Here is a 14,890-nt window from a genome sequence, read left to right on the forward strand (position 1 = left end):
CGGGGGAGGGAGGGGCGTGCGCACGCGCATCTGGCCGCCCGCCTCCAAGAGCCGCCCTCCCTCCCGGCGCGCGCCCCTCCTCCCTCTCTCCCTCCCTCCCTCCTTCTTCTTGGCTCCGTCGCTCCCGTGGCGCGAGGCGCTCTCGCTCTTCTCCTCCTCCTCCGTCGTCGCCCCTCCCCCCGCGCAGCCGCCGCCGCCGCCGTCGCCGCTGCCGCCGCGAGACCCCCGCGCGCCGCGCTCCCCCCGCCCTTCGGCCCCGCGCGCCCTTCGGCCCCGGCAGCCCCTGAGGAGAACGAGAGGGCGAGCGAGCGCGGCGCTCCCGGGCCGGCTTGGCCCCCTCCCCTCACCATCGCCGGCCCTTCGCCGCCCTCCTCCGCTTCCACCCCCTCTCCCCCCCCCCCCCCGTCAAGTTGAGGCCCCCTCCGGGGGGGGGAGGCCCGGGACCGGGAGCGAATTCCCCTAACTCCCTCAGCCCCTCCCCCCACCTGGCCCGAGTGTGAGGAAAAGGGCCCGGCCCGGCCCGCGTCGTGTGTGAGGAGGACCCGGGCCGGCCCGCGGGCCTTCTGGGGCCTGGTCCGGCCCGCCGGGTGTGTGAAGACAGGGGCCCGGTGCGGCCCGGCGGAGGGCGAGCCGAGGGGAGGGGCCTCGTCCGGCCCGGCCGGTGCGAGAGGACTGGGGCTCCGGCCCGGCGCCGCCGCCGCCGCCGCGATGGCCCAGCAGCAGATGACCAGCTCGCAGAAGGCCCTGATGCTCGAGCTGAAATCCCTGCAGGAGGAGCCGGTGGAGGGCTTCCGGATCACCCTGGTGGATGAGTCCGACCTCTACAACTGGGAGGTTGCCATCTTCGGACCCCCCAACACCCTCTACGAAGGCGGCTACTTCAAGGTACCCCTACCCCCTCCCAGAGCAGGCTTCCCCAGGCGGAGGCCTCCGCTCCCCGCCGCTTGCGGGGCCGAGAGTGTGAGCGCGAGTGTGTAGAGGGGGCTCCTCACCTCGGCAGCCCCCTCCCCCCATCCGTGGAAGCAGGAAGGCCTTGCTCACCAAGTGCCTTTTCTTTGTCATGGGGGGCGGGGGCTGGAGGCCAGACTGCACCGGGAAATAGGAAAGCCTCTCCGGCTAGGGTAGTGGCTACCGGAGGAGGAGGGCTGTCTTTGTTTTGTTTCCCCAGCTGAGGATGTGTGGGAAGAAAGGTGGTCTTTCCTTTCTCGCCTTCCCATCTGAACCATCCCCGCGCCGGCTGGAACTGCCCCAGAGGACAGAGTGACCTGCACTTAGTGGATTGGACCTTTCTTTTTTGGGGGGTGAGGGTGGGGGAAGGGTTTTAGCCTGTCATTTCAGAGGCTGCCTAGTGACCTGACACTTTGAGGATTTGATGGGCTTCTTGCGCGGTGGTAGTTCCAACTTCGGCATTCCAGTGGGCGGTAGTGACTAGGACCCTAGGGGTGGTAAACAAGGGTGCCTGCATTTCCTTGTCGTTATCTGCTTGAGGGAACGCTAATTTAGCCCCCCTTCTGTTCTCATTCTCTGTTTACTTCAGTGGTATTTCAAAATGCCCTTTGTCCTCACCCTGCCACCAACTTTACTGGCTTCCCCCCCCCCCCCACATGTAGAAATCTCTTCAGACGGTGGAACGTGTAATGTAGGGAGATTGATAGTTTCCCCCTTCAGGGAGACAGAAGTGAAACGTTTTACTCAGGTGGTTAGCTCTAGCAAATGGGGTCGTCTCACAGATGAAAAGTATCGTCTGAGGTGAGAGGGTTTCACTGAGTAGGACTGTTGCTTAGCCACCCGTGATTTTAAAACAGTGGTTATTATCATTCCTGAATCCAGTGGTTTTCTTTTTTTATTCCATTTCTTTTTTAACATTTTAAGATAACTTGGCGATATTGAGAGTTTTTTGTTTTTGTTTTTATTTTACCATTTTTGTAGGGACGAATCATAGATTGAAGGTGGGATGTTTTAAATGGTGGAGGCAGAAACAGGAAATTAATGCTAGGGAATCCATTTAATTTTATTTCCCAAAGTAAGTAAAATAGAGCAGTGAGTCAATCTTAGTTTGTTTTGAAGGGAGGGGCTATCTTGGCATAAGTTTTGAACGAGTATCTTAGTCATGTAGTTATGATGTATATTTTTAGGACTACCCAGTTTTGTTTTTCTATCCTTCTAAAGGTAGAACCTTCAGTGTCAGCTTTGAAATTGGGTCAGCTTTGTAGAAAATGTGAAGAATTGACTGGGGGATGTTTAATATTCATGCCTGTGATAGTTAGTGAATACCTAGTAAAAGCACATTTTTAGAATATTGTGTAAGAGCATTTCTCTTACCGACTATATGCTTAATCTCTTGTAGTTACCATACACTATACCTTTCAGATGCAGGTATTAACGTACAAGTTATTAGTGACAAATTGGAGAAGGGTATTGCTGTGTTTACTGGCTACTTTAGTGACCTAAAGTTTAATTTCCATAAAGTGTCACTGTTTGGGACAATTGAGAGTCAAGGTGAATGGGTACTAATTAGAATAATCTCCACTTCAGTGTTTTAAAAAAGCTCTGTGAAAGAAACTAATGGGTTGCAAATTTGTAATATTTTTGCTTAAGTATAAGGAAAAGGACTGTGGAGAATCTTCTCAGTTTGAAATAGGTAGTATGGGAAGAGGATTCCCTACAGTGGCAAACATTGATTTCAGTTAAATGCTTTGTAATTTCAGTCCTACTAAAGAAAGAATGGTTGAATATCATTGTATATGTTAGATTTCTTAATCTTTTTACCTTTATTTTATTTTTTAAAGATTTTATTTATTTGAGAGAGAGCGAGCAAGCACGAGCGGTGGGGAGGGGAAGAGAGAGAGGGAGAAGCAGACTCCTCGCTGAGCAGGGAGCCAGATGCAGGGCTCAGTCCCAGGACCCTGAGATCATGACCTGAGCCAAAGCCAGACGCTTAACCCATTAAGCCACCCAGGCACCCCAATCTTTTTACCTTTAATAATGCCATTTAAAAACGTATAAAAATTCTTAGGTTTTATGTTTTAGTCTTGTGTGAGAATTCTGTCAATTTTGTTTTCTTATATTTTATTCCTTATCGTATGGCCTTTTATCCCAAAAGTCTATTGTTGGAAAAAGGCAAATTTATGGTCATGAGCAGTTAACACTGGTGATAGGTCTAAAACCATTGTTTTTTATTTCACTCTTTTGTCATAAAACAAGGCTTTTAGTGTGTTCCACTACAGCTGCAGTTAAAAGTTGGCACAGACCTTTTTCTACCACTATTCTCCCATATCAGATGATAGTTCTTGAACATTTAGTATAATTTATTTTCAAGTTAAATTCTTTTTTCTTTTTCTTTTTTTTTTTTAAAGATTTTATTTATTTATTTGACAGAGATAGAGACAGCCAGCGAGAGAGGGAACACAAGCAGGGGGAGTGGGAGAGGAAGAAGCAGGCTCATAGCGGAGGAGCCTGATGTGGGGCTCGATTCCATAACGCCGGGATCACTCCCTGAGCCGAAGGCAGACGCTTAACCCTGTGCCACCCAGGCGCCCCTAAATTCTTTTTTCTATTTCGCATAATAGTTTCTGAAGGCAGTGGGATAGCCAGTCATTCTTTAAATTTTTTGTAATGTTATTCATTTACTTTTACATGTTAATAGGCTTCTTATTGATCTTTTTCACAATGAAATAGTTGGCTTCATTCTAACTATGGCATCTGTTGTGGAGACTGGTGAGACTTGCGTTTTACAAATTTTTTTCAATTCATCTTTTGTTTTTCAAATATTTCAAAAAAAAATCTTGAGTTGTGTGTTTTTTAGCTCTGGTGTTTGGGGGTAGCATGTATGATGGGTAAAGGTAGTTTCTTGTGCCTGTTTTTCTGGATATTATATAATCTCTTTGGCCTTACTTTTTGTCCAGTTTCTTGATCTCTTAGACTTACCGAGTGAACGTCTTTGCTGCTTCTACTTTTTCCCCTAGGGGTCAATCATTACAAAACACAAAGTAGGAGTGGCTTGGAAGAGAGAACACCTCTGAACTTAATTTTGCTACTGTGGAGCAAGTTGAAATTTTTTTATGTTATTGGACAAATAAATTGTTGATGAAGTGAGCAATTAATGATGATTTAATAAGTTCACCCCATTCACTTAAAAAGCACCATCTTTTCAAATAACTCCGCCCCCACAAAAAAACAAAAAACAAAACCCCAGACCCTACCAAACTTAACCTTTGGGCCTGGCAATAGCATACTCCATTCACTTAAAAAGCACTCTTTTCAAATAATTCCTGCTAGTGATCATAACTTAGTATGGCTGCTTTGGTATAGAACTCCTTGGAGCTCCTGCATTATTTATCTGAAAGCATGGTAGCAGTGAGTCTAGAGATCAGAAATTGAGAGCGCCTAGGGGTGTCTGGCTGGCACAGTAGTTGGTAGAGCATGTGACTCTTGATTTCAGGGTTGTGAGTTCGAGGCCCATGTTGGGAGGAGAGATTACTTTTAAAAAAAGTGTGTCTTTTGCATGATGTTTATAACATAAAAGTTTAAATGATACAGAAAACTTAAAATATTGCAGTTAACTTTTTGTAGTTTTGATTTTATTCAATAATCTGAGTGAAATATAGGTTTTTCCATTTTTAGAAAACTTCAAACTGGTAATTTAGAAAAGTATTTGTTTTATACTGAAAGTTTTCCTTAATCGAAGCTTCTTTATCAGACTTAACACTTTGATTTATATTAAAGAAACTCTTCCAATAGTTTTTAAAAATAATGGGTGTGTATTATTTGTTCTCGAATAAATGAATCTATTTTGTGCCCCCCCCCCAAAAAAAAACCCAGACCCTACCAAACTTAACCTATGGGGCTGGCAATAGCATACTCTATTTTGTGACTCTGATTCTTAAGATATAGTTGAAACAATTATTTTAAGAAAGAGATTCTTGGGGCGCGTGGGTGGCTCAGTCGTTAATAAGCGTCTGCCTTCGGCTCAGGGCATTATCCCGGCGTTCGGGATCGAGCCCCACATCAGGCTCCTCCGCTGGGAGCCTGCTTCTTCCTCTCCCACTCCCCCTGCTTATGTTCCCTCTCTCTCTGGCTGTCTCTATCTCTGTCAAATAAATAAATAAAATCTTAAAAAAAAAAAAAAGAAAGTGATTCTTAGTCTTTTTGTTATATGGATCCCTTTGAGAAACCATTTTCTTTGGGAAGACATTGGCACATATAAACTTGTTTGTATACGTTTTCAGAGGGTTAACTGACATGTTAAGAATTCCTGTTTTAAAGGATTTGGATGGGCAACTTAACTTTAAAATTATAAAAGTAGTGCTTTTTATTTTTTTAACAGTTGTATAATGAGTCTTTCTGTCAGTTAAAACTATCTTATTTCTTAATTTTTCCTCACTTTGTGAATACCTCTTAGAGCTTTTTGCTGTTACCTTTTGTGGAAGCTGAACTTGTCTTGAGTGCTGAGTGAACTAAAGCAACACTGTAAATGGAAACATAGTTAATGTCCAGTGGTTTGGGGCACTATTGTAAATGTAGTTTTAGTGTTCTCCCACTGTCTCCCCCCCCCCCCACGGCAAAAGTATAGCACCTCAGTATTTTATACAATATTCTTTTGCCCTATTAAGTTGATTCCAAAATGCATTTTTTTTTCTTTTTAGTTTTTAACTTGTTGGAAATTGGGATGTCTTAAAATTGCCATCAGCCAGGTGGCACTTGAGACCTAGATGTGAGAGAACCTTCCATTGAAATCTTCTAATAAGATTTTTTTGAATGCCAGCATCAGTGTCTTTTTTTTTTTTTTTTTTAAGATTTTATTTACTTACTTGACAGGGAGAGAGGCAGCGAGAGAGGGAAGACAAGCAGGGGGAGTGGGAGAGGAAGAAGCAGGCTTCCCGCTGAGCAGGGAGCTCGATGAGGGGACCCTGGGATCATGACCTGAGCCGAACGCAGACGCTTAACGACTGAGCCACCCAGGCGCCCCGCCAGCATCAGTGTCTTAAATTTGATAAAATATTGTTTCTTTTTGAAGGATTTGAGCCCTAGTTAATACTTTGTTTGCAGCATGTTGATTCCTGTTTTTCAGAGATCTGTGTTAGTAAGTAGTATTTACGGAGTACTCATCAAAGGCAGAGTACTGTATGAAGAATAGCTATAGTAAGGGAAAGTATTAGGACATTGGTGACCTTCTTAAAAATCTTTGTGCGGACTTTACAGAAATGTGAGGTGTAAGTGTTACGTGCGCAATTGTAAATGGTAATTTAAATCAAAGGTTTAAATTTTTTTTTAAGATTTTATCTATTTGAGAGAGAGCGTGCTAGAGTGCATGCCCCAAAGCTTTAAAGTTTGAGCATTTGTCAACATAACTACAATTTATCATGATAAAATCTTCTATTCCATCTTTGCAGCTTAGCAATACTGATCCTGGTTTAAGGTTCCAGAAGAACCTGTCTTGTTGGAGACAAGTGAAATAAAGGAGGCCAGCTAACAAATTGGTCCACCTCTGCTAATCTAGTTATGGGGAAATAGAGTGAGGAAGAGTTAGAAATTCAGGGTTTAGGACTACAGAACTCCATCTTGCTTGAAAGGTCATATTTATTTATTTAAAGATTATTTATTTATTTATTTGACAGAGATAGAGACAACCAGCAAGAGAGGGAACACAAGCAGGGGGAGTGGGAGAGGAAGAAGCAGGCTTCCAGCCGAGGAGCCTGATGTGGGGCTCGATCATAGAACACCGGGATCACTCCCTGAGCTGAAAGCAGACACGCTTAACGACTGAGCCACCCAGTCGCCCCGTGAAAGCTCATATTTAAAAGATCTAATTCTTGGGGCGCCTGGGTGGCTCAGTCAGTTAAGCATCTGCCTTCGTCTCAGGTCATGATCCCAGGGTTCTGGGATTGAGCCCCATGATGGGCTCTCTGCTCAGCGGGGGAGCCTGCTTCTCCTTCTCCCTCTGCCCTCCCTTCTGTTTTTGTGCTCGAGCTCTCTGTCCCTCTCTTTCTCTCTCTGACAAATAAATAAGTAAATAAAATTAAAAAAAATTTTTTTACTGAAGTTTAAAGGTCACAAGGGTAATTACCTATTCCTCCAAATTATGGGTTGAGATTGTTATGATGACTTCAGTTTATATCTTAAATTCACTGGAAAAATGGATTTTTTGGCTTGTTTTTGGACTACTTGAATTAGAGAATGATAAATCCTGTTGCAGAAAGTTTGTTTGTTTGTTTGTTTGTTTTTTTGCCAAGTTCGTTTAATAGCAACCTTTCTCATTACTTTAAGCAGGGAGTGGGTTGGTGCTAGTGTTGAGAAATAGAAGTCTAAGAAAACTAGTTTTGGAGTTAGAAATGAATACATCTCACAGAAATGACAGTGGGGGCATGATGGGGGGATAAATTTCTTTCTTTCTTTCTTTTTTTTTTTTTTAAGGATTTTATTTATTTATTCGACAGAGATAGAAACAGCCAGCGAGAGAGGGAACACAAGCAGGGGGAGTGGGAGAGGAAGAAGCAGGCTCATAGAGGAGGAGCCTGATGTGGGGCTTGATCCCAGAACGCTGGGATCACTCCCTGAGTCGAAGGCAGACTCTTTTTTTTTTTTTTTTTTAATGATTTTTTATTATATTATGTTAGTCACCATACAGTACATCCCCGGTTTCCGATGTAAGGCTCGATGATTCATTAGTTGTGTATAACACCCAGTGCACCATGCAATACGTGCCCTCCTTACTACCCATCACCGGTCTATCCCATTCCCCCACCCCCCTCCCCTCTGAAGTCCTCAGTTTGTTTCTCATAGTCCATAGTCTCTCATGTTTCATTCCCCCTTCTGATTACCCCCCCCTTTCTTTATCCCTTTCTTCCCCTACTGATCATCCTAGTTCTTATGTTCCATAGATGAGAGAAATCATATGATAGTTGTCTTTCTCTGCTTGACTTATTTCACTTAGCATTATCTCCTCCAGTGCCGTCCATGTTGTAGCAAATGTTGAGAACTCATTCTTTCTGATTGCTGAGTAATATTCCATTGTATATATGGACCACAACTTCTTAATCCAGTCATCTGTTGAAGGGCATCTCGGCTCCTTCCACGATTTAGCTATTGTGGACATTGCTGCTATGAACATTGGGGTGCATATGGCCCTTCTCTTCACTACGTCTGTATCTTTGGGGTAAATACCCAGTAGTGCAATGGCTGGATCATAGGGTAGCTCAATTTTTAACTTTTTAAGGGACCTCCACACTGTTTTCCAGAGTGGCTGTACCAACTTGCATTCCCACCAACAATGTAGGAGGGATCCCCGAAGGCAGACTCTTAACCGCTGTGCCACCCAGGTGCCCCCGGGGGGGGGGATAAATTTCTTAATGCGATATTGGTTTATGCTTTTAAAATAATAATGCCTTAATATTTTTTCAAGTATATTTAAGCATCATAGGAAGCTTGAGCAGTTTAAGGTTAAAGCTTTTTTGTTGTTGTTCTTTCAGCTGAGTCTGTTAAGTGGTATTCCCCACCTCTATTGCAGCATCTTTAGATCATTGCCATAGTTTTAATCCGTTCTGTGCCTGGATATCAAAATTTCATAATTCATTATTTATCTGTTTTGCTGTATTTGCTGCATAGGCAGCTGATGTTTAATTTGAGGGATAAATCCTATGGATAATTTGGATTATGTGGCTCACTTAGTAACATTCATAGTAATTCAGATGGTAAATACTGAATGATCACTATCTTGTTGATAACCGTGGCCCCATTTATAAGATAATATTAAGAACTGGCAAAGTCATAGCAGTTGGGGCAATATATAGTAATCCTTTGTAGAAACAGAATAACAACTTAGAAAGAAGATTTTTTTTTAAGATTTTATTTATTTGTCAGAGAGAGAGTGCACAAGCAGGGGGAGCAACAGGCGTAGAGAGAAGCAGGCTCCCAGCCGAGCAAGGAGCTGGGTCCCAGGACCCTGGGATCACGACCTGAGCCGAAGGCAGATGTTGAACCGACTGAGCCACCTGGGTGCCCCAAGATTTTTTTTTTTTTAAGATTTTGTTTATTTATTTGAGAGAAGGAGAGAGCTTGAGCAGGGGGAGGGACAGAGGGACGGAGAGATGGAGGGAGAGGAAGAGGGAGAAGCAGACTCCTGTCTGAACACGAAGCCAGACAGCAGGGCTGAATCCCAGGACCCCGAGACTGTGATCCGAGCTGAAGTCAGATGCCTAACTGATTGAGCCACCCAAGTGACTGAAGAAATATATATATATATTTTCAATTAGCCAACATTGTTAACTAACATCGTTAGTTTTTGATGTAAGATTATTTTTTTAAAGGTTTTATTTATTTTTTGTGTGAGAGAGAACTAGCACAAGTGGTGGGGTGGGGGAGGCAGAGGGAGAAGTAGACTCCCTACTAAGCAGGGAGGATGATATGGGGCCTGGAATCATGACCTGAGTCGAAGGCAGACTATGAACCGACTGAGCCACCCAGGCACCCTAGAAATAAGATTTTTAAGTTTACTTATAATCATATGTGATATATGAATTAAGACAAAAAGTTTTGTTATTCAAAATAATATCCTTCATATAATTTGCAACTTTTAAAATTGTTGGCAGAGGCACAGGTAAAATTAGTGTAATATTTTCACATGTCATTAAAAAAAAAAGATCTATTTATTTTTAGAGAAAGAGAGACAGCAGAGGTAGAGGGGGAGAAAGTCTTAAGTAGACTCTGTGCAGAGCATGGAGCCAGACTCCGGGCTCAGTCTCATCACCCTGAGATCACGACTTGAGCTGAAACCAAGAGCTTGACTGACTACGCCACCCAGGGGTCCCTATATTCACAGGTCATTTTTGATTGAAAAATAGTATTAGGTTATTTACCTTATTTATCAGGTTGTATCTGAGTCAGTTTTGGATATTAAATGAAACAAAACAAAGTCCACACTAAAGAAGGAAAGATTTACCACTAGTAAGAACATTAAGAAGTTGCACAATAGGCTCTGAAGGCAGTTCGCAAAAAAAAAGAATTCTGAATTGTTTTGAGCAATGTGGGTGTAGTACTGTTTGAGTGGGGGTATAGCCAGCCTTCTGAGGTATTTGCTCTGAAGGGGGCAAAGCTCATTTGAATTCTGGTAATTGGATTAAAAAAACAACAACACTTATTACTTAAGGTCCATCTTGATCTTAATCACTCAACTGCTTTTCCCCCCATTGGCTAAACAGGAATAATGATGTGTTCAAGCTGTTAAGGACTAAGCCCTGTGGAAAAACTTCCGTGCTAATGTTAAAAAAAAAAAAAAGTATAATAACTGTGTTCTCAGGCCTCCTACCCTGAGTTCTTTGGAATTTTTTAATCATATTTCAACATTTACTCTGAATAAGAACGAGAATATTTGCTAGACAAAGAGTGAAATGTCTTATTGAAGATAAGGAAATAATACAGAATTTAGATTTAAGATTTAAAGAATCTTGTGTTAAAAGGGCTTTAGGGTCGCCTGATGGAGTATCCCACTCTGGGTTTTGGCTCAGGTCATGATCTCAGGGTCCTGGGATCAGCCCTGCAGGAGCAGTGGGCTCCACCTCACCCGGGAGTCTGCTTGTCTCCTCTCTCTGCCCCTCTCCCCACTTGTGCTCTCTCTCTCTCTAAAATAAATCTTTTTTTTTTTTTTAAAGGGGGGGGCTTTAAAATGAGAGCACTTCCTGAGTTTTTAATTAAATCTCCACCTAATGTAGCTTTTTTCTGAAGATTTTTTATTGGAAAACTACAGAATAAGTTATGTACAGAGAGGTTCCTTAAATTAAAAATGGTGCTAGTAGGTGGCAAAACTGGAAAAGTTATTTGAGGATATGTAAGTATTGTATTAAGGAAATCAGTTTTTTTTTTTTTTTGTGATCAAATCTAGTAGTGTATGAGTCTAAATGCTCTTTGATTATGAGCTCGTTAAGAAATGCCACTGGGTCTTTGAATTTCCTTAGCATTTGGTAGAGGACCTAAAAGAGAGTAAGTGCTTATCTTTGGGGGAGTCACAGCCTTTGAGAATGACAGCCTCCCTCCCTCCTAATTCTGCATGCAATTTCAAGGAATTACTGATAATCTGAATTTTTTCCATAGACATTAGGTGGTCAACCCCTAGTCTAGGACATGTGGTAGACTAACGTGACTAAATATTTGGACTGCTTGGTTACTCTAGTTGTGCTTTCCCTTTTGGGAAGAAATTGCATTTTATTTGGTTTTGACATTTTATCTGTAGTTGCTTGGTTGTCTGAATTAGATCTCATGTTCTTGATGATCAAAGTTTTAGCTAAAAATTAAGATTGAAATCTTGGCTATATAGTAATATAGCAAATTATGATCTTTGTGTAGGATTCCTCTTGTAATTTAAATACTATAAAACTGGGACGCCTGGGTGGCTCAGTCGCTTAAGTGTCTGCCTTCATCTCAAGTGCTGATCCCAGGGTCCTGGGAACTAGCAGCAGCAGCAGCAGCAGCAGAGGCCACTGCGGCGGCACATACCTGCTCAGTGGGGTATCTGTTTCTCCCTCTCCCTGTGCCCCCCCCTTTGTGTGTGTGTGTGTGTGCGCGCACGCGCGCACCATCCCATCTGCTCACTTGCTTGTGCGCTCTCTCAAATAAATAAATAAATAAAATCTTAAAAAAATAAATACTATGAAACTTACTTAGAAGAGGTTAAGAATTTTAGAGCAGTGATGGTGAGAGGCATTACTCAGACCTGCCAAGCGTAGCAACCTGAACATCTATAGATTAACTACATCTTGCCTATACTGTTTACATATATACCTTGAGTGAATTAATTATTAACAAGTTGGAGTAGGGAGGGAACTTTAAAGTAGGTTAAATTTCTGTGTGTGTGAATTATTATAAACACGCTTTCCTGGGTTATTGTTTGAGCTACCGAGTATGTCCTGAAGTGTGTATCTCTAATTAGAGCTATTAGATATTTCTACTAGTATGGCCTTTTTAAAGTTTTAAAAAAATTATGTCCTATCTATACTAAACACTAAACTGGACTCTGCCTTTTTTCGTAAGCCTCTTCTATATTCACTCTCCTGGATATTGTACAGTGTCTACCCAGTCACACAAGCCTGGAAGCTGGAAATCAGTTAAGATGATTTCTGCTTCCTCTTTCTACATATCTAATTATTTTTAGTACCTCATGTCTCTGCTATTTTAGCCCCTCCTCTTCATTCCTGCCACTACCGTGTAAGTTTATACTCAGTTCTCACTCACTTAGACTGTGACAGTAGCCTCTTTACTGTCTTATACCCCTCCAGTCAATGATGCCACCATAGTAACCTTTCTAAAGCTCTAATCTGACTTGTCTTCACAAGAAAGCAAGCAAGCGAGCAAGCAAGCTATCTGCTCATCTTCCACAAAATTAAGTAAAAATTTCTTTGTGTGGCATACAAGGCCCTTCGTAATCTGTTCTTACTTACTTTTCCCACTGTATTTCTAGTTCTTGCCCCATAGGTAGTTTTTCACAGTGCCATTGCCTAAGTTGTTACCTGCCTGGAATGCCCTTTTCAACATTTCTCCTGCTCTCTTTAGTCTGGGGAACTCGGCTTATATTTTAAAAACCCGATTCACTGTGGGGGCACCTGGGTGGCACAGCGGTTAAGCGTCTGCCTTCGGCTCAGGGTGTGATCCCAGCATTATGGGGTCGAGCCCCACATCAGGCTCCTCCGCTGGGAGCCTGCTTCTTCCTCTCCCACTCCCCCTGCTTGTGTTCCCTCTCTCGCTGGCTGTCTCTATCTCTGTCAAATAAATAAATAAAAATCTTAAAAAAAAAAAAGAAAAATAAAAACCCGATTCACTGTGAATGATCTCCTGAAAACTTTTCAGGTTCACCCCTGTAACCTAAACTCTTCCCATTTAGATTGTTATAAGGTAAAGCCAGACACCCTATCCTTTCATCCCTTAATACTGGAGTCCCAAAAAGATAAGAACTCTTTTTAAGAATATAATTGCGTCATTATAAGTATTTTAAAGTAGGCTCCACAGCCCAGCATGGAGCCCAATGTGGAGCTTGAACTGAGATCAAGCCCTGAGCTTCAAGAGTCAGACGCTTAACTGACTGAGCCACCCAGGCGCATTTCATTATTCTTAAACTTAATAAACAGTAATTCCTACACCTAAAGCTAATGTTAAATTGTGTGTCAAATATACTCAAATTAAAAAAAATTCCTTGATATTATCTAATATTCAGATTGTCCCAGTCGTCTCATAGATAAACTTCTAAGTTAGTTTGAATCTATCCAAAATAAAATCCACAGTTGCATCTGGTTGATATGCCTCTTAAGACTTTCTTACTTGATAATTTTACCTTTCTTCTCTTTCCTTTTCTTTCCTTTTCTTTTCGGAAGGGGGGAAGAAGGGCCAGAGAGCAGAGGGAGGAGAGAATCTTAAGCAGGTTCCATGCTCAGTGCGGAACCTGATGCAGGGCTCCCTCTCACAACTCTGGTATCATGGCCTGAGCTGAAATCAAGAGTTGGACATTTAACTAGCTGAGCCATCAAGGCATCCCTCCTCCTCCTCCTCCCCCTACCTCCTCCTCCTCAGCTTTATTGAGATATAATTCACATGCCATATAATTCACTTATTTAGATATACAGTTCAGTGTTTTTTAGTATATTCACAGAGTTTTACAACCATCGTGACAATCAATTTTAGAACATTTTCTTCACCCAAAAAAATCCCATACCCATTAGCAGTCACTCCCCATTTCTCCCCAAGCCCTAGGCAACCAGTCTACTTTCTATGACTATCTTTCCCTATTCTATAAATGTACAGGTTTATATTTCATATAAATGGAATCATATAACATGGTCTTCTGTGATTGGCTTCTTTAACTTAGCATAACATTTTCAAAGTTCCTGTATTATAGCATGTATCATAATACTTCATTCCTTTTCGGTGTTCCAGTGTATGAACATTTGAGTTGTTTTCTGTTTGGCTCTTAAAAATAATGCTGATATGAACACTTATACAAATATCAATGTGGACCTATGTTTTCATTTATCTTGGGTATTTACCTAGGAATAGAATTATTGGGTCATATGAGAACTCCGTGTACCATTTGAGGAACTGAGACCGTTTTCCAAAGTGGCTGCACCTTTTCACATTCCTACCAGCAATGTCTGTATGAGTTCTGTTTTCTCTGCATCTTCACCAACACTTTTTCTCTTTTTTTTTTTTTAGCTTTATTTGTTGCCAATTGAATGTATGCTGTCTTCAGTTTTAAGGAATTCACTATTGGACTGGTGATAATTATATTTTATTATAAACTAAAGGATGTTACTGTAATACTAAGAGTAATGGAAGTTTACTATGTTTCGAACACTGGGGGTGACCAGACATAATCATGGAAAGCTCTAGCCCCAAATTTAGTTAGCTGCATATCTTTTCTGCATTATTTCTTCTCTGCTTTAATTCATAAAATTTCCCATGCAGAAATCTAGTCATATTTCACCTTCTCATATCTCATGGAACTAAGTTTGGGTTAATAGATTTGATGGAGAAAAGTACTAACTTCCTTGGAGTGAAATCTATCATGCAGGTATTATACTGGAATTTTATAACATCAACGATGTAATGAGGGACATTTAGTAAGGGGATTAAGTTATTGTTTCTCTAGGAAAAAATTCAAGCAGATGAAAGTCTTTCTGTCCCTGAAAATCACTTAGCTGTTTGACATTTAATCCTCCAGAAAATATTCTGTGCATATACAAACATATCTGTGCATTTTTAAACTATAAATATGGTTATACTTAGAGGCGCCTGGGTGGCTCAGTCAGTTTAGCATCTGACTCTTGATTTTGGCTCGGTCATGATCTCGGGGTTGTGGGATCCAGCCCTGAGTTGGGCTCCCCACTTGTCAGGGAGTCTGCTTGAGTTTCCC

At 41.9% G+C, this 14,890-nt stretch overlaps 1 protein-coding gene across 1 annotated transcript in view; it reads left to right on the plus strand.

The window, feature by feature from the left end:
• The first annotated feature begins 231 nt into the window (after positions 1-231).
• The window catches only part of UBE2R2 (ubiquitin conjugating enzyme E2 R2), a 102,022-nt gene continuing 87,363 nt past the window's right edge, over positions 232-14,890 (plus strand). Inside the window, exon 1 of the mRNA XM_026506366.4 lies at positions 232-885. Within this exon, the coding sequence (XP_026362151.1) occupies positions 709-885 (177 nt within the window). The 5' untranslated portion in view covers positions 232-708. The remainder of the gene's footprint in view (positions 886-14,890) is intronic.

Source organism: Ursus arctos, unplaced genomic scaffold (genome assembly GCF_023065955.2).
Source record: "Ursus arctos isolate Adak ecotype North America unplaced genomic scaffold, UrsArc2.0 scaffold_18, whole genome shotgun sequence".
In the NCBI taxonomy this organism is placed as follows: domain Eukaryota; kingdom Metazoa; phylum Chordata; class Mammalia; order Carnivora; family Ursidae; genus Ursus; species Ursus arctos.